The 18,761-nt window shown below is 36.8% G+C and overlaps 2 protein-coding genes across 2 annotated transcripts; one reads left to right on the top strand and one right to left on the bottom strand.

The window, feature by feature from the left end:
- LOC103444375 (polyamine oxidase 5) lies at positions 1-6,891 on the bottom strand. The gene is made up of 10 exons (XM_029108653.2): positions 6,298-6,891; positions 6,069-6,184; positions 5,834-5,922; positions 4,720-4,833; positions 4,257-4,344; positions 4,072-4,157; positions 3,874-3,976; positions 3,434-3,531; positions 673-1,102; positions 1-488 (listed from the first exon to the last, which is right to left on the bottom strand). Exons 1-10 carry the CDS (start codon positions 6,335-6,337, stop codon positions 174-176), a joined length of 1,479 nt encoding a protein of 492 aa, XP_028964486.2. The 5' UTR covers positions 6,338-6,891; the 3' UTR covers positions 1-173.
- Positions 6,892-12,525: 5,634 nt separating this feature from the next.
- Positions 12,526-17,262, top strand: LOC103444250 (sucrose synthase 5). The gene is made up of 15 exons (XM_008383171.4): positions 12,526-12,918; positions 13,148-13,302; positions 13,516-13,708; positions 13,802-13,920; positions 14,000-14,216; positions 14,313-14,408; positions 14,498-14,671; positions 14,773-14,889; positions 14,976-15,142; positions 15,239-15,463; positions 15,558-16,124; positions 16,244-16,382; positions 16,487-16,569; positions 16,887-16,916; positions 17,009-17,262. The coding sequence occupies exons 1-14, from the start codon at positions 12,685-12,687 to the stop codon at positions 16,912-16,914; spliced, it is 2,514 nt and encodes an 837-aa protein (XP_008381393.3). The 5' UTR covers positions 12,526-12,684; the 3' UTR covers positions 16,915-16,916; positions 17,009-17,262.
- The last annotated feature ends 1,499 nt before the right edge of the window (positions 17,263-18,761 follow it).

Below are 18,761 nucleotides of genomic sequence, written 5' to 3'. Positions count from 1 at the left end.
TAGAGGAAGAGACTCAGGTCTTCGGGTTTTCTTCGCCCCAGTTGTAAGTTGTAACATATAGGTGTTTTCTCAAAACATTGCAAAGGAGGGTTCCTTGATCAATCCAAAAAATTAAATTAGATCAACAACTTTGAAATTGTAAATCCTATCATTCATTCATGTACCAGAATGATTCACATCCTTGAGATTTGGATGGGAACTGTTCCTTCAAGCACTTCATCCCTAAGGTAAGCATGCTGACGGGTCTCCAAATTTCCGAGTTCCTGTAACAGATGCCGCTGACAGTTCTCAGCAGCCATAACTCCTGCGGAGTAAGCTCCGTGTACAGATCCTTGGTGGTCCATGCTAACAGCTTCCCCACCAAAAAATAGATTACCCAAAGGTGCCCGAAGCCGCTCGTATATATCTCCTGGCTTTCCAACCAAATCCAACGCGTAACATCCAAGGGAATTCACGTCTGTTCCCCATCGTGATACCAGATATTGAACCTGTAACAGAGACCAACCAAAGTTAAGTCCACAGTTTTTGTATCCATCGACTCCTGAACACCTACTTGAGACGAAATTTTTATCCAATTGGTTGATATTATCAGGACTCTGTCACTATTTTAGTTACCGAGAAAATACTGAGATTGACCGAAAACTGAGAAACATCTGGAAATAATGAACTTACTGGTTCAGTGGCATCAGTCATCATCTTCTTAAGCTGCAACATCACAAAATTAACAGCAGCGTCATCTGTTAGTTTTTCAAGGTCATATGCAAACCTTCCAGCGGCCATATATACGAGGACTGGATGGCCTGTGACCTTGTGAAGATTGAGAAAATAACCACATCCATAAGAATTTGGTGCAACAATACCCAAGAGCTCTACATTTGGCCAGAAAACTTTCTCAAATCGCAAGGCAATTTTATTTTCATTGCCCACACCAAGATCAGAAATTGCAGCAACTTTCCACTCAGGCAACTGGGGTTCGAACTCAATCAAATTGGCTTTAAGAATCCCATGGGGTACTGTTATTATAGCCGCATCAGCAATGAAGTTTCTTCCGTCTTCAATTGTGACCATCACCGTATTAGACCCATACAATATCTTCGTCACCCTGCTTATCAAGAATCACAAAAATTAAAAATGTATTCTAACTGAAGAATGTGAGAATTTCATAACTTCATTATCTTACTTTTGGGAACTCAAAAAGCATAAGTTCTTGTAAGAGGTTGCACCCTAAGTCACAAAAAGGATACGTTCACAAAAGGATTGGTAATACTGACTAGAAGAAGTCTGAATTTGTCTTTATATAAACCATCACAATAATCAAAGTATTTTCGAACTCAATGAAAACTTAATCCAAGCGAAGATAATTTCATAGATTATTTACGGACGAAGGAAACTGTCAGCTCAACCAAAGCTGATAAAAGCTGAATGTTCAAATATATTACAGCACAGCTATGGATAACTGAGTACAAATAATAACTTCAAAATCTGGCCAAAATGTATAATCATCCTTGTGATCATAGGTTTTGTCTTAATGTGTGCCATGTGATGAAAATGTTGTTAATCATACCCTAGTCTTTTGCACACGACACTCACATGTAGGGGCGAAAAATAGACTTTAAGTGACCTTTTGGACCATGATTTGACGTGTTTTTTTAACCAAGAGTGTTTGCCCCATATGCACTTGGATATAAATTAACACTGCTTGAGACAATCCTGTGACCACATGGAAGATCCGTGCAATTCTGCCTTACAACTTTGTATGCTTCTTAGCAAACCATTTTTAATATCATGACCCATCTGGCTACCTCCTACCACCTCTCTCCCTCTCTCTCTCTCTCTCTCACACACACACACACACACACACACACACAAACTAATACCTAATAGTTATATATATATATATATATATATATATATAACACTACTAATGTGTTATCAATTATCACACAAGTTGAAAACCAAACTACAAACTTAAATACACAATGTAACCAAAGCATTGATATTTCAAGATAATAAAGAGCAGATTTCAACAGTGAACCATAATATATGCAAAAGGGTAATGCTATTCACACACCTCTTTCCCTCCCACACACCTTTCTCAATTTTTGTCCATTGATCTTCAATTCATTCGATCAGACAGCCGAAAATCGAGAGGTGTGTGTGAGAGGTAAAAATGGGTGTGTGGATAGCACCACCATATGCAATACCTCTGGTTGGAAAATGGACATTTATATCTTGTTAAGTTTTGCAAGTACAGACAATAGCAGAAGTGATGTTTCGAATGGAGAATGTATTAGGAATTTCATGGGGCATGAGTCCTTGCTTGATAAACAAACCAAGTGTTATTGGTTTCTAACTGTTGAAATCTAACGGTTCTGCCAGAGATGCTTCTTTGCGTTTTGAAGGCACACTTGGTTCAGTTTGGGTAGTTGAGGCTTGAGTGTATGCAAGTGAGGTTGATAGGCGTGTGGTTTTGTCAAGGTAAGCCAAATGGGGGAGATTGTTAGTCTAGGACTTATAAATTGGCTTACTTGACTATAAAACCACACAACTTCACTTGTAATTGTCACTAAGAATAAGCAGTGACAATTCAAGTTCAAGTGAAGAGACAAGAAAGTACAACCTTTTGTGTTATACATCCATCCAGACCTAAAACTGTCATAACCAACATAGACACCATCTGAGCCTTGAGGATGAGGCACTCATACGGATATGCCATAGGCTTTTGTTTCGACTGTTTTAAAAGAGACTTGTACCAGCTCTCTTCTTATTAGAGATTCGAGTTGTCTTTATCATGATTGGTTGAATAAAAAAATCTAATAAACTGTCTTACATAGAAGACTCTAGTGTCAAATATCTCTTTGGAGAGCCAATACTGTAATAATATAGATTGCATATTTCAAAATTATATCCTATCATTAAAAGTCAAATTTAGGACTAGATATCTGAATCTGTTAGGACTGAAGATGGAGTAGATTTAGGCAAAACCAGAAAGCCAGCCACCATATTCTAGTTATCACCCAGTAAATATGAGCAAAGTAGAAGTACAACCCAAACTCAAAGAAGCCCCATTGTTTGGAACTTGTAGGCCCTAACGAAACGATATTCAAAATCTAATATAAACAAGCTCAATCCCACTTAGTGGGATAAGGCTTTGTTGTTGTTGTAATATAAACAAGCTAATCCATGCAACAAAGGTTGTCAAGGAATGAATAAACTATATTTATAATTTGAGGGAATCACAGCAAAGATGTAAGTTCAGAATCAGATTTACTGTCTTTGACCTCAACAAAATGTATATATGTTGCTAGCACAAGGGAATTATGTCAGTTTTTTGTTTGCATAGCTTACAAATCACAATACACTCACACCACACCACACCACACCACACCAACTTAAGCAAAAGCATTTGTCAATTATGGTACAAGACACATACCTGTGATTCAAGCGTACATCAATATCTTTTGCAAGAGCCTTTATTATTGGGTCATAGCCTTGCACCATAAGTCCATGACCACCAGATAGAACATGCTCCTTTACAACAAGTACCCTCAACTTGTAAGCCTTCATTAATAGATAACTCAAAGGTAGCTAGACTAAAATGCATCCAACCATCAATTATCTGGCTCAATACAATTCATTCCCAATTAGAGAACTCTCTCCCAACTCCCAAGGTATTTAACAAAGAGGAAACAATTGTAAGGAGACCAGCCCAAAAGAGTGAAAATTCGTGTAAAAGTTGGTAATTCTATAGAGTCGTTAGTTCCGCAGCTCTGGTATAGAATTCCATAATTCAATTTAAGATCGAGTCAAGGGGGAATTGCGCCTATAGTTTTTTGCCCGCAATAAAGCTAAAAGTTTAGGTATTGAACTAACCTGATCCCAGTTTTTTAGCGATATTACATCTGCATCAGCAGCAAACCATGCTTCCATTCGACATATGTACCATTGTAACACTTCGTGAGCAAGTCCTTTTTGTCTAGATGTGTTGGGAGTTAAATCAGTAAGACTAATAGATCAAAGAATGAAGCATAATACAATACCATGTGTCCTAATTTACTTTGTTTCTAATACCTTAATTCAGGATGCCTATCCATCACTACAGAAATTGCTTGACAGACGGACATGTCATCAGAATTCTCAATCCTTACTTTCTCAGTCTAGAGAAATAAAATAAGAAAAGTTAGTTTGCAGATTGCAGCTGAGCTGGATTCATAATTACCCAAAAAATCAAAGAACCCAGATTGCAGTCTTCTTACCCCTTTGAGAATCTTCTTGAAAGTATCACCAACTTCAACGACCATCTTTTGAGGAACTTGACGGCCATCCATATCAAAAAGTGCAAAGCTGGAACGTAAAAACAATAGTTCAGACTGAACTGATTACAAAAAAAATGGTCACTACTTCAAAATTTGAAGAATGCAAAAGTTAAAGCCTGAATTCAATTTGTTCTGCTACCTCAACGATGAAAATTGTAAAATATAATAAATACATAAGGAACTTAATGGGGTTATGTGAAGCAGTGAAAGTGATACTAATCTCACTTCCAATGACATTAAATGGAACATTCCCAATAAATAAGACATCCTAAGATTAAATTAATTTTTATCAATTAGATAAAAGGAAGACATGTCTACCCTTTCAAACTTGTGCTCAACACATATACGAGTATAAATCTCTAGTCCATTCAGAAGGAAAGTAAATAATCAAGGATGTGCTTACCTTTCCAAATCATGGTCATACAACACAGAGTCGTCACCACTTGTACGGTATAAAGTAAGTCCTAGGCGGCGTATCAGTGGAGCCAAAGGATTCTCATTGCAAACACCGTGTAGCCTGAAATAAAATTGAAACAATATTGGACTATTAGTTAATAAGCCATCAACCTAAGTTAAACTGCTTCGGTTCTTCAAATGCAATGCACAACTAGAAGGGACAGCAGCTTTTGAAAACCTCTAGTTAAACGTTTAGTAGGAAGGATTTCATTGAACAATGAGACAAGCGTACATACTCCAAGACCCAATTTATAATAAAAGAAGCAGAGTTCATGTTGACGAATAAAATAGACGAGAGAAGAAAACAAACATAAAATTTTGATAAATCGCATTTGGCTATCGAAATCATCAATGTCATTTCATTTTCTGTAATAACATCTACAATTTACAGTTTCTTGCCTTTGTGATTGCTTGTGAGTGTGCATGCAGATTCTTGAACGCATTTGCAAGCAAATAGTAAATAGGATTCAAATACAGAACATAGAGCATACGTGTTAACATATCCAAAAAATGTTCTACTTTTATATAATAGTGGGTGGGATTCATAAACGTTAACACAAGACAGAATTTTTATCTTATGGGTGGCTCAGCAAGCAAATCCAAATTTTTCTACTTGCTTCCATATAATAGTGGCTAGAGAAAGAAAGGTTCTTTCTTTGTTTAGTCCACATTGAACAAGCTTCTATGCTTAAAGAGTAAGCGATGGCTTGAGGTAATGACCAGTTGTAGGCTATATGGAACAAGTAGAACATAGGACAAAAGAAATGTGGCAAGCACAGGGTATCATCACTTAGTAATTTCCAAGAGTAACGCTCATAACCTAGGAAATTCACATTAACGAAATTCTTTTATTTCTCAACATTTCCATGTTTACATGAATCTATGTAATGAGACAGGGGTTCATCTTAATCAAGCAGCGGCAATGAAAGATCATACAAAAAGAATAAGATAGATCATACAAATTAAACAAAGAATAGATGAATGCCACGGGAACCAAAGCCCTGCGTACATGCAAAAAATGGAGGTATTAAATTCCTCAAAGTTCAAAAGAGTGAATTTACCATGATGCTCCCATATCAACTGGACAACCAAATGAGTAGTCAGTATGAATCCGGCCACCAAGTCTGTCCCGTGATTCGAGCAAAAACACCTAACAAAATGATGATAATAACGTTAAGGCATTGCTGAAATCAAGCAAGATACAATTTTTCAATAATTTTTTAGGGCTCTAAACATATTCACATATACACACACATATACACAGAGGGATAATACTAATTGTTGCAGACCACTGACCTTAAAAGATGCATCATGGAGAATACGGGCAGCAGCAATCCCTGATATACCGCCACCAATAACAATAACAGAAGGGCATACATTCTGTTGCCTCTCAATGTGAGACAAAACAGAGCCTACTCAACACAAATATCACAATTTTCAGACCAAAAGCAACAAACTTTATAAAAAATAACAACCACCCAAATTTGAAATGCAGCTTCAAATTATTCAAAGGCAGAAAACATACCATCAAAGAAATCAGCAGAGAACGGATCCTTCGGGTCCATTGGAATTTCCAAGAAAATGGGGATTTGAAAAGAATTGAATTGAATGATTAATTCAAATAAAATTTGGAATTCTGAATGGTGGGTTTTTTTATTTTTCAGGGTGTATAGGAATCTTGGAGATTAACTGGAAAGAATGATAAAGAATGAAGATTAAAAGGCCTGCAATTATGCGGCTGAGATTGGAAGAAGAACAACAACAACGCAGCTTCTCATACCAACTCATGTCATTTATCATGTCACATATGCTCTCTCTCCTCTCTCTCTCTACCACAAATCGAAACGGAAAGAAGAAGAAGAATCGTCCCTCTCTCTCTCTTCTCTGCAACAATGGCAAGTAAAATTTTTTTGAATTCCCTTTTGGGTCGGGGGGCAATGAAGGCGACGAAAGAAGACAACCCAGATCGCCGATGGCCAACTGGGGGAATATTTTAGGAATCTTCGAGCTCGGATCCAGCAGTGTACAACTTGGACGCAATCTGTTCAACGTTTATCAGCCGAAAGGATTCTAAATTTGTTATTAATTTCTTCTTTATTAAATTATTAATTGTTTTTTTTTTTTTTGTGTCCGGTTTTTCTTAAATTATAAGCAACGGCCCGCTCTCTGCGCTCCACTCGTGAAACTCATTTACTCATGGATTTTTTTTTTTTTTTTTTTTTTGACCTTTTTGCGGGAAACATATTGGCCAAGGCCGCCAAAATTGAAGTACAAGTTGGTAGAGAAAAAGGAGGGAGGAGATATTAAAAGTAGGCAAACAGAGTAAGGTTTGATACAATATTGTTTTGATAACATCTGATGCTTTATTACGGTGACGGCAAATAATCATGTTTATATAGAATTCAATAATTTGAATTGTATGGTTAATAAACAATGTGTTTATATCATATTACTTAATACTTATTTTCAAATTCTGACAATATTTTGCCTATATTACTCATTGTCTCGAATCAAACCATCTTGTCATATCAATGCATTTTTGCTCATGGTACATCACATTAACGATGGTGGCAACAATTATGACATTAATTGTGAAGGTGACAAATAGGATTTGCAAATCTAAAAACAATTTAGGTTGCTACTCTATAAACCGATAAATATGAATTCAAATAACACATTTCAACATAATTTGGAGCGACGGCTGATTTGAGTTGTGAATAAGTGGGAACTTTGTGGTGTGCCTGATGAAACCGAGGCTCACCTCTTCTTTTGGTGTGAGTTCAATCGTGCGTTCTAGTTTAAGACGTCACTGCAAATGGATATGGTGTATATGGGGGTGACGGCTTTTTTGGAGGGTTGGCAGAGATTAGTGGAGCGACTAGAGAAGGAGGAGGATGCAGACTTAATATTGCAGCAGGTGGTATTTGGCTTATGGCGAATCTGGAAGTGTAGGAATGATACGAAGGTGGGTGGGGTTGGATGGGTGCTTCGGGACTTTGTTGGGATACCTAAGCTTGCGGGAGGGGTGGGTGGGGAACGGAATGCTGCTGCAATCATGGCGAAGGCGGAGGCAATTAGGCAAGGGATGGAGATGATTATTGGTAGTGATGTTATGGAGCCTGGAATTAGATTGGTGATGGAATCAAACTCAAAGGGATTGATTTAGATGCTTAACAAGGAGGTCATGACTGATGTGACTTTTGATATTTATCTCCAAGATATTTGGAGGATGGTGAGCTTGTTCCAGTTGGTGAGGTTCTGCTTTACCCCTCAACAATGCAATCTTGCAGCTCATGTGGTGGCGGCGCACATAATTAAGCTTGGCGGGAGGCTTGGATGGGATGAGTTAGGTCCCGAATTTCTTTTTAATATTTTAACAGAAGATGCAAATGTAACCGTTCGTATTTAAATTCAATAAAATTCTACCTTTAGACCAAAAAAAAAAAACATTTCAATCTCAAATCCTCCCAAAACATACAAAATAAGAGAGAAAACAATAAGAATGTGTTTGGGGCACCATAATATCTCAAATTAGACTAACTTTTAGGGACTAAGTTAAGTTAGCTTGACATGGATTAAGCAGTACTAAAATTATTAAATGTTTAGTGTAGACTAGCTAAGACTAAATTTTTATTTTTTATTTTTAATTATAAAAACTTCCACTTTCTTGTCTAGAAACTTCCACTTCCTTGTCTAGAAAATCAAAATGCTGTCTATAAATGAAAATTGTAATGAGAAATCCTTTCTTTTTCAGAATTTATTAGTGTGAAAAAAAGATTGAAATAGTTATATCCCCACTTGATTTCTATTGTAATAGTTATTTACTGTGTTTTGCATTATGCTATACGAGAGGATTCTCGTTGGATCCCCTTTGTGAGGATTCCGGGGATCCTCCAATCACATCCGTTCATTGTACATTGTACGGTCAGTTTTCATCAGGTACTGTTTATATTCAATTTTGAATAAAAAAAATTACAATGATTTCTGACCGCACAATGTATGATGAACGGATGTAATTTGAGGATCTTCAGGATCCTCACTCTTGCTATTACCTCCATCTTTTGTCTTGGTTTGCAGACGAGCTTGAGCCTTGAGAGGGAAATATTTGTTGGAAAATATTAGTATTTATTTTTATTTTAGTATTTGGATTTTCATTGTTAGTTTAGGAATTGGGCCCCATCTAAGTTAGGGTTTCTTAGATGTAGTTCTCTATAAATATTGCTTGTAATTTAGTTCTCTATAAATATTGTAGTGGGCCCTACATGAAAAATCTATTTCTACATTAAATATCATAAAAATTAAAATCAAAGGAGAGAAGATAAAAACATTACTTGTCTCGCATTTTAAGACGCAAATGTACAAATTAAGAATCAACATTTAACTCAATATTAGCAAACACAAAATTGACAGAGAAAAAAAAAAAGAAGTCAAATTCCACCCATTACTCAATATGTGATATATTAATATAAGCAAATTAAGCAGAAGCAATCAGGCAAACGATCAAATATTCAGATTCATCAAAATAAAGAATCAAACTGTGGAGCCAAAAATAATCACAAGACGACACGTGGATTCTTGGGTAAAAGAGGACAAAAATACCCTTGAGGCATACTGGGATTCCTACGCACGAGCAGCGGGCAATCATCCCTCAACCAAGTCAAAAGTACCTAAAATAGGTATCAACTTAAAACCTAATTTATTCATATATTTCCTATTTCATTATTTAGCTAATCAATTAGCTAAATACTATACTTATTCCATAATTCCTAAAACATTCCTTCTAAAATAATGATAAATAGCTAATTAATGGATTATTAACTAATTATTTCCTTAATTAGCATTTAGACCTTTCACTTTACCCTAACTCCCACAAAAGGGCCGGCTATCCCCATTTCAAAACCTCATCCATCACCTTTTCTACCTTTTTCACCATTTCTTCATTTTTATTAGCCAATAAATTCCATAACCACAAAAGCATTTCCTTTTATGTTTAATTAGCCAATTAATTGGCTAATTAAACCAAAACAAAACCTAAAACCCTACTAAGTGGCTGGCCATCCTTTCCCCTCCTATAAATTGGTTCCCACTTTCACCAAACACTAATTCCAAATCTTTGGCAAAAATCCCAAAATTCTCTAAACACTATTTCTCTCTAAATTCTAACTTTGGCATCGGAGGTTCTTCGGCCAAAGCCCCCCCCATTCATCGTGAGCGCGTGAGGCTCTTGGCCTTAACCTAAGGTGTTAATTGTTTTGTAAGTACAAAATTGTCCAAGATCAAGAAGGAAGAAATTTGCATCCACACAAACCACGTTAACCAACCTATTTCATGGTGTTTTTGTGGTTCCATTTATGCAAAAAATCAAGATAATTAATCTGCGAATGGATGATGACATCGATAATCATGGGATTTTTTATTGTTTCATTTTAATAACATTGAAAGCGTACTTTTACTCACACTTTAAAATTCTCAATTTACATCCTCACATACAGTGGCGAAGCCAGGAATTGACTGGGGGAGGGGCGAAGTTAAAAGATTGCAAGGTTAAAAAAAATAGCAACAACCAAATCCTTACACCCTTAATCTTTGAAGGATGATTTAAGTATTGTTTTTTATAGTATCGTTTCATTATGTAACTGTAAAATGGAAAGGAAAAAAAATTCTTACACTCTTAATCCTAGAGTAGACTATACTAATATGCATAATAATTAATCCAACCAACAATTCAATTAAACAATACCAATAAGCATACAAATTATTCAATAAATAAATATTCAATTCAACTAATCATATGAAATAATCAAGAATTTTAATTTTAATTTTCACCCAAAAAATACATTTTAATTTCATATCAATAATCATAGAATCAGATTAATAATCAATAATCAATAACCAATAACCATATTAGGGCATTACCATATAATTCTATACCTATCAAACAAAATTTGTATTAAATAATTAATTAGGGTTAGGGATTGTAAATTTAAGAATTAAAAAAATTTACCTTTGAAGGCTGAAGTCGGCGGCTCAAGCGCTCAGCGGCTAGAGAAATGGAGGAGAGTGGCTGGAAGATTGACAATCCAATTGGAATAAAAAAATATTTTTATGTTGCTGATGGGACTTAGGGTTGCTGACATGCTGTGCTCTTTGGCAGAAAGGTTGAAAAAACAAAAGGGGGAAGGACACGGCAGCACTGAGGTCTGAGTGGTTAGAGGGATTGAGAGTGAAATGGGAACACGCAGTCCCCCAAGATATATATTTTTTATTTTGAAAAGTACAAAACCGCAGGCGCTATTTCAATTATTCTTTTAATTTTTTTTACCAGAACCAAAACGACGTCGTTTTGATCTGGATGTTTAAAAAAAAAAAATTCAAACTCAGTCTGCTGCTACGCGTAGCAAACCCAGACATCACAAAAGCAGGGACAGCTGAACCAGTGGGTTTTCCGACGAGGGGATGGGCTAACCCAGAGATCCAGTCCTATTCTCCGGCGAGGGGAGTGGCGGCCGCCACTCCTCGCCCTCACGTGGCTTCGCCACTGCTCACATATGTATTTTTCTTTCTAATTATAGATCATTTGAAGTGCAAAATGAGATTTTTAGAGTATCAATAATAGTTCCTTATTTTAAAAGCAAATCAAACTTAGTATGTTTCTCAAGATTGTGCTGCCTTACAGGCTTTTCTTTGTTCTTTTTTTTTACCTAAAAAAACTTGAGTATGTTTCATTTGTCTGTCATGTTGGAAGATGTTTTAACCGTTAAATTTGATTTTCACAACCATTTTATATCTTCTATTTTCAATCTTAGTTATTCTCTCTTTATTTTGTATGTCATATTTAAAAAGTCGGCCAGTCAATCATTATTAGTATGACATACATCCATAATTTATTTTGTAAATTTGTAATGTTATATTTGAACAAGTCATCAGCCAGTCATTACAAACCAGTACGGCACTCGCTATTCATAAAATTTGAACCTTAAACCTCCCCTCATTTTATGCCGGACATTTCACAAGTTAATTTCGGAGAGGTTATGTGTTACGAGCCTGTGTTTCTTGTTTTATTTCCACGTACAGTTTTGACATCCTTGACATATTCTAGTCGTCATGATTCCAACCAAATCAAACCCATAAAAAATACAACTGCGTGGAGATTCAAGTGCGCATCTCCTATTGATGACATTTGTAAATTTTGTTTAAAAATTTGTCCCTAACATTATTCATATGTCAGTGTAGGAGAATCCAGTTAGAATTCTGTTTGACTAAGTTTTGTAAATTTATGTGGGTTTAGGTTTACTTGTACTCCAAATCAAAGATCAGTATATATTTATATCAATACAATTACAACTCCACATAGTATCAGAGCGTGAATAAAAAGATCCTACCAAAGTATTATCCTTATACAAATACTTCACACAGACTAACAAATTTTTAGAACTTATATATCGTGATGATATCATCTTTCGATATTCTTTCTTATGCCAACCAATGCAACAAGACAGAAAGAGGGAAAGAATGATACCAGTAAGTTAGGTGAGAAAGAAACACCTACTTTAAACATCAGAATATTTTACAGTGATCTTCTTTTCTTTTGGTTCTTTCCTTTATATTGTAATGAATTTTGAAGTGAATAATTCTTTTCTTTTCCTTCTCCTCACTTGGTGGTGAATCTTTCTTCCACTTTTCTTTTTGGACACATTTCATCACCAAAACAAGTTCACATTTCTAAAGCTCTTGACGAAACCAAAAGCAATCTGCAACATAAGCAAGTCAGCCGCATCACAGACATTGTACGTAATGGAGTCCGAAAGCCGCCTATAAATGAAGAAATATAAGCTAAGAAACCTCAAACTGCTTCATCTTTTAAGCATTTGAAACCTTTGTCTCTTTAAAAAGAAAAATATTTACACAAAAAATGGCTTCTGCAGCAGCTATCAAAGGCTCCGAGTCCATAGCTGATAACATGCCGGATGCCCGAAGGCAGAGCCGGTACCACATGAAGAGGTGCTTCGCTAAGTACATCGAGAAAGGAAGAAGGATAATAAAGCTCCACCATTTGATGAGTGAAATGGAGACAGTCATCGATGACAAAGCTGAAAGAACCCAAGTTTTGGAGGGTGTTCTTGGCTATATATTATGTTCAACTCAGGTTTCTAATTAAACACTTCTTTTTTATATATATGTTCTTCCTTTTGGGGGGGGGGGGGTTGGACTAACTAAAATTTTGAACCGTTAGACCATTATATGACTAGAATCTAAGGGGCGGGTAAAAAGTCCAGGGTACAGGATACTCGAAGCATCATTGAATTTTCCCTAAAACTATAAACAATTGGTTTTACTTCTGACTAAATTAGATGTTTACCTAATATAATCCACAGGAAGCTGTTGTTATTCCTCCACATGTTGTCTTTTCAATAAGACCAAATCCAGGATACTGGGAATTTGTTAAGGTCAGCTCTGAGGACCTCTCAATTGAGGGCATCACTGTCAGAGACTTCTTGAAATACAAAGAAACTTTATACGATGAGAACTGGTACATCTTTTTTAATTTTTTTTCAAGTTTTTCTTTTTTGACATAGCAATATTCTAAACTACTCAAATCTACGGATGGAGATTTTGGGTGCAAAGGATGAGCACAATGCCATTGTTTGGGTTAAAACTGAAACTTTGGGCTCAAAAGGAAGTTAGCCCAGAAGAAGGTCTAGAAGGAAAAATGATGAAAATGCACTTATGCTTTCCATTGCAGGTCAAATGATGAAAATGCACTGGAGGTAGATTTTAGAGCAATTGATTTCTCTACTCCTCACTTAACTCTATCTTCCTCGATCGGAAATGGAATCAATTATGTTACCAAGTTCACCACTTCAAAGCTAGCTGGAAAACTGGAGAATGCACAACCCCTTGTGGATTACTTACTTTCACTAAATCATCAAGGAGAAGTATGGGAATCATAGTAATTTGATGCAGACGAATTCAAATTTCGTTCTAATGATAAGGTCTGAAACATAGTTTATGTGATTTTGAATTTACAGCAACTTATTCTAAATGAGACCCTCAACACCGCTTCAAAGCTTCAGGCAGCACTGATTGTAACAGATGTGCACCTCTCAGCGCTTCCTAAGGACACACCATTCCAAAATTTTGAACTAAGGTAACTCTTCCTCTCATGTTCTATCCGTCGGCGGATCATGTAATGTAACTTTCAATCTGAAACCGAACGTCATTTACAGGTTTAAGGAGTGGGGCTTTGAGAAGGGTTGGGGAGACACTGCAGAAAGAACAAAGGAGACAATGGGAATACTTGCGGAAGTACTACAGGCTCCAGACCCGTTGATCATGGACAGATTTTTCAGTAGGCTTCCCACAATATTCAATGTTGTAATATTCTCTCCTCATGGCTACTTTGGTCAAGCAGATGTTCTTGGCTTGCCAGACACTGGTGGGCAGGTAAAAGTTTAAATACTGTATCTGTTAAGCTAAGTCTCCACGCAATTGGCATTCGCTGGTGAGCCAAATGTTTATGAACTCTACTATCAAAAACAGGTAGTTTACATTCTTGATCAAGTGAAAGCTTTGGAGGAAGAATTGCTTGTGAGAATTAAGCAACAAGGACTTACTGTGAAGCCTCAAATTCTTGTCGTGAGTTTCATCGACAACTATGGACGATTTGCTTGTTAAGGTAGTTCAGTTATTTAGAATTATCTAACTACAATTGTTCACTACAATAGGTGACACGACTCATACCAGAAGCAAGGGGAACTAAGTGCAACCAGGAGTTGGAACCAATCAACGGCACAAAATACTCTAACATTCTTAGGGTGCCATTTAGGACAGAGAAGGGAATCCTACGCCGTTGGGTTTCTCGTTTTGACATCTATCCCTACCTTGAATTGTTTACACAGGCATGTTTTTGTCGATTTTTAAATCCATGCTTTGAGAGTGTTCACTAATTGATTTTTGTGCTTTATGTTCTTAATAATTTATTGCATCTCTTTCAAACTAGGATGCTACTGCCAAAATCCTCGACCTTATGGAAGGAAAGCCAGATCTTATTATTGGAAACTACACAGATGGGAATTTGGTGGCGTCTCTCATGGCTAATAAACTTGGGATAACTCAGGTCACTGTTCATTTATCTTATAAATACAACCATAACACATTTTTCTCCCACTTCGTATTTACTAACCCATAGCGCACTAAAACCAGGCAACTATTGCTCATGCTTTGGAGAAGACCAAGTACGAAGATTCAGACATCAACTGGAAGGAGTTAGATCCTAAGTATCACTTCTCATGCCAATTTCTTGCTGACACAATATCCATGAATGCTACAGATTTTGTCATTGCAAGCACATACCAGGAAATTGCTGGAAGGTTAGCAAAATTAACCAGCATACATACATACAAAACCCTTACCAAATGATTGCATTACAGTTTACACCATAATGTACTTGGATGTTGTCTTTGCAGCAAAGACAGACCGGGACAATATGAAAGCCACACAGCATTTACGCTTCCGGGGCTCTGCAGAGTTGTTTCAGGCATCAATGTATTTGATCCCAAATTCAACATTGCCGCTCCTGGGGCTGATCAGTCTGTCTATTTCCCCTACGCAGAGAAGCAGAAACGGCTCACTTCATTCCATCCTGCCATTGAAGAACTACTGTTTAGTAAAGAGGATAACAATGAACATATGTAAGTTCTGGACTAGCAAATCATTCTTTTGGAATTCAAATGCTGATTACTATTCACTAGTAGTCTAACATCAACCCAAACTGTTTTTGAATAGCGGATTTCTAGTGGACAGAAAGAAACCTATCATCTTCTCAATGGCAAGGCTGGACATTGTTAAAAACATTACTGGGTTGGTTGAGTGGTATGGGAAGAACAAGAGGCTGGGAAATTTGGTTAACCTTGTTGTAGTTGGGGGCTTCTTTGACCCTTCGAAATCAAAAGACAGAGAAGAAATTGCAGAAATAAAAAAGATGCATACACTGATAGAGAAGTACCAACTTAGGGGTCAGATCAGATGGATAGCAGCGCAGACTGATAGGAACCGAAATGGAGAGCTCTACCGTTGTATTGCTGACACAAGGGGAGCTTTTGTGCAACCTGCTCTGTATGAAGCTTTCGGCCTGACTGTCATAGAGGCAATGAACTGTGGATTGCCCACCTTTGCAACCAACCAAGGAGGCCCGGCTGAAATCATTGTTGATGGGATCTCTGGTTTCCATATTGATCCCAACAACGGTGATGAAGCAAGCAATAAAATCGCTGATTTCTTCGAGAAGTCTAAGACTGATGCTGCATACTGGGACAGAATTTCAAAAGCAGGCTTGCAGCGCATATACGAATGGTAAGTACACGACCTCTAAATCCCTGCTTGTTTTCTTAAAGTTCATTCTTATTCTAACAAAGTTACAAAACCAACATCTTCTCGCGTGGAATATAAAACAAGTTATTGGAATTTTGTAGCTACACTTGGAAGATATATGCAAACAAGGTGTTGAACATGGGGAGTACTTATACGTTCTGGAGGCAGTTAAACAAAGAGCAGAAACAGGCGAAGCAAAGATACATCCAGATGTTCTTCAGTCTCCAATATAGAAATTTGGTATGTTATAAATTATTCTTATATAATAGAATGCATCCTTTACTTTATTGTCATTTTAATTAAGTTCGAGATTTAGACACTGATTTTCATCGGCATTGTTGCAGGTAAAGAATGTGCCTATCCCAAGTGATGAAACTGAACAACCAGTAGTGCCAAAGCCAACTGCCAAGCCAAAGACCACATTAAGGCATGTTCAGCTAAGTTAGCAATTTTCTGAGTTGATAACAATAAGTTTGTCCTCATGGATAAGAATTGAAAATATAAATAAGAGGTGTCAAATCCATGATTATACTTTCCTAGTGTTATGCAGAATTTATGATCAATCTCAACATATTACATTCGAACAAACTGAGCAAGGAAGTTTATAAACACATGTAAAATGCCTACATATAGTTGTAAAACTCACATAATATATAATTCTGCATTTCTTAATATAACCTCTCTTATTTCTCTAATCACATTGTATCATTCATTCAAAACTAAAAACAAATCATTGATGTGCAGCACAAGACGCTCACAGTCTCGAGTATAAAGGTAAAGAATAAGATCCCCCACAAACGGCTTGTTTTCAATCCTTCCACTAAAGCCAACAGAACAACTGGAAATTCTTCCCTGTATAATTTCAGGTTGTTTGGAGCCTAAGTTAAGGTCAAATAAAGGGAGCTTGATTGAGGATTGCCATTTAAGCTTCCAACTGCAATGCTACCTCTACTGTTTCCTAAACATTAATTCCCTATTAATCATTTGCAAAGAAGAACTGTTGTTGTGTAAACATTGAAGCATGAGAATTTGTTTCTGTGCAATCAAATTATACCAAATTTACAGCTTGTATTGTTTTCAATTCAATATTTTCAATCTAAAGGTTTGGTGTTTGGTTCAATGGCACTTCGAATTTTATGCACGATAAACTCAGTAACATTTTCTTTTTTAACAAGATGATACTCTCTACTATATACTTTAATTTAGAGGGAGGGGGATTTGAACTCTGGTGTATAGAAGGGACACGCTGCTCTACCAAACTAGCGATGTATGCGATGAACTCAATAATATTACTTGGTAATTAAACTTTCTAACTAAATTATTATACCCTTTTCAGTTCTTCAATTCATCTTCCATAACAAATTAATCCAATTCAACCGACTAAGAATTTTAAATCCGATATAGAAGTGTCTTGACACTGAGATTGTACGCCTCGATTCTAATTTCTGAAGGGGGCGCAAAACAAACATAAGTGGACCAAGTTGATATAGATATAATAAAACAGTTATCAACATACTAACCCCCAAAGTTTTATGAAAACTCATATAGCATGATAAATAAAATAGGTTTTCCGAAACCTAGCATGCCGTGCAATGTCTCAAAACATATCTCATATATATAGTAATCGCTAGTGAATGTCTGATCTCACTCCCGGCCTCGTGCTAGCTCCCCGTCCCTGTGCCAATTGCTAGAGGAAAATCACCTTCAGGCCCCGGGCCAGCTTCCTGTGTCTCTCAGCCCGTAGCTAGAGATTATTTCTTCAGGCCCTATGCCAACACTGTAACCTCACCCGTGACGGAAACTATCCATCGCCCCGTAGCGGAATAGGGACCACTAGGTAAATACAAAATCATTGAACATACATCTCAAAATCAACTTCATAATATAAAGTCATCCATCATCTATACTATAAAGAGTTGTTCAAAACAAGTTCTAAATATTATATCGTCATCCATCAGAGATTCTATAAAGAACATGGATTATCGAAAAAATAGTAATAATTCAAACGAGCCTCAATAAGCATGTTATCACATAAAACTTTTCATAAAACATAATCATTAAATCATGTTTTTCATGTATGCATTTCTACTATTAAAACATGTATTTTTAGAGAGGGTCCACTCACAAATACTTCGCCGCCGAAGAGCCACGCAAACTAGCGAAGACAGAAATGCCCCAAATAATTGCCCCTAAGCACTTAAAGGGTCCAATTAATAAAACTTTATTATGACAATTGAATTTGGGAGAACGGACGTCAGAAACGGATTCAAAACGTCGAATTACCCTAAGAAGGGTCCCGGTTAAATTTGAAAAAGTCAACAAAAGTCAACAAAATAGAATATTTCAAGAATATTCCTTGGAATATCCAGGAATATTCCTCTGGATCGGGTCAAAGGGTTGGGTCAAACCGCAGGTCAAAGGGTTGCTGGGTCGGACCGGGTTGGGTCCAATGGGTTTTGGGCTACTGGGTTGGGCTGAATAGGGTTTGGGCTTGAAAGCCCTAGTTTGCTCGGCCTAAAAGGCCTGGGTTATGAGGGGCTAGGCCTTAAAGGGTTTGGGTTTAGGGTTTTAGTTAAAGGGGCCGAAGGCCTTAGGTTGTGGGTCAAAGGGCTTTGGGAT

The sequence above is a fragment of the Malus domestica genome, chromosome 09 (genome assembly GCF_042453785.1).
Source record: "Malus domestica chromosome 09, GDT2T_hap1".
Lineage (NCBI taxonomy): Eukaryota > Viridiplantae > Streptophyta > Magnoliopsida > Rosales > Rosaceae > Malus > Malus domestica.
This window is presented reverse-complemented; position numbering and strand designations above follow the sequence as displayed.

Bases quoted from the DNA above. Each gene is read 5' to 3' on its own strand.
- LOC103444250 (XM_008383171.4), top strand. From the start codon at position 12,685: ATGGCTTCTGCAGCAGCTATCAAAGGCTCCGAGTCCATAGCTGATAAC. The intron at 14,409-14,497 runs GTGAGTTTCATC...TCACTACAATAG, and splicing joins TGAAGCCTCAAATTCTTGTC to GTGACACGACTCATACCAGA. The intron at 15,143-15,238 runs GTTAGCAAAATT...TTGTCTTTGCAG, and splicing joins TACCAGGAAATTGCTGGAAG to CAAAGACAGACCGGGACAAT.
- LOC103444375 (XM_029108653.2), bottom strand. From the start codon at position 6,337: ATGGACCCGAAGGATCCGTTCTCTGCTGATTTCTTTGATG. The intron at 6,185-6,297 runs GTATGTTTTCTG...TGTGTTGAGTAG, and splicing joins CTCTGCTGATTTCTTTGATG to GCTCTGTTTTGTCTCACATT. The intron at 3,977-4,071 runs GTATTAGAAACA...CAACACATCTAG, and splicing joins GATAGGCATCCTGAATTAAG to ACAAAAAGGACTTGCTCACG.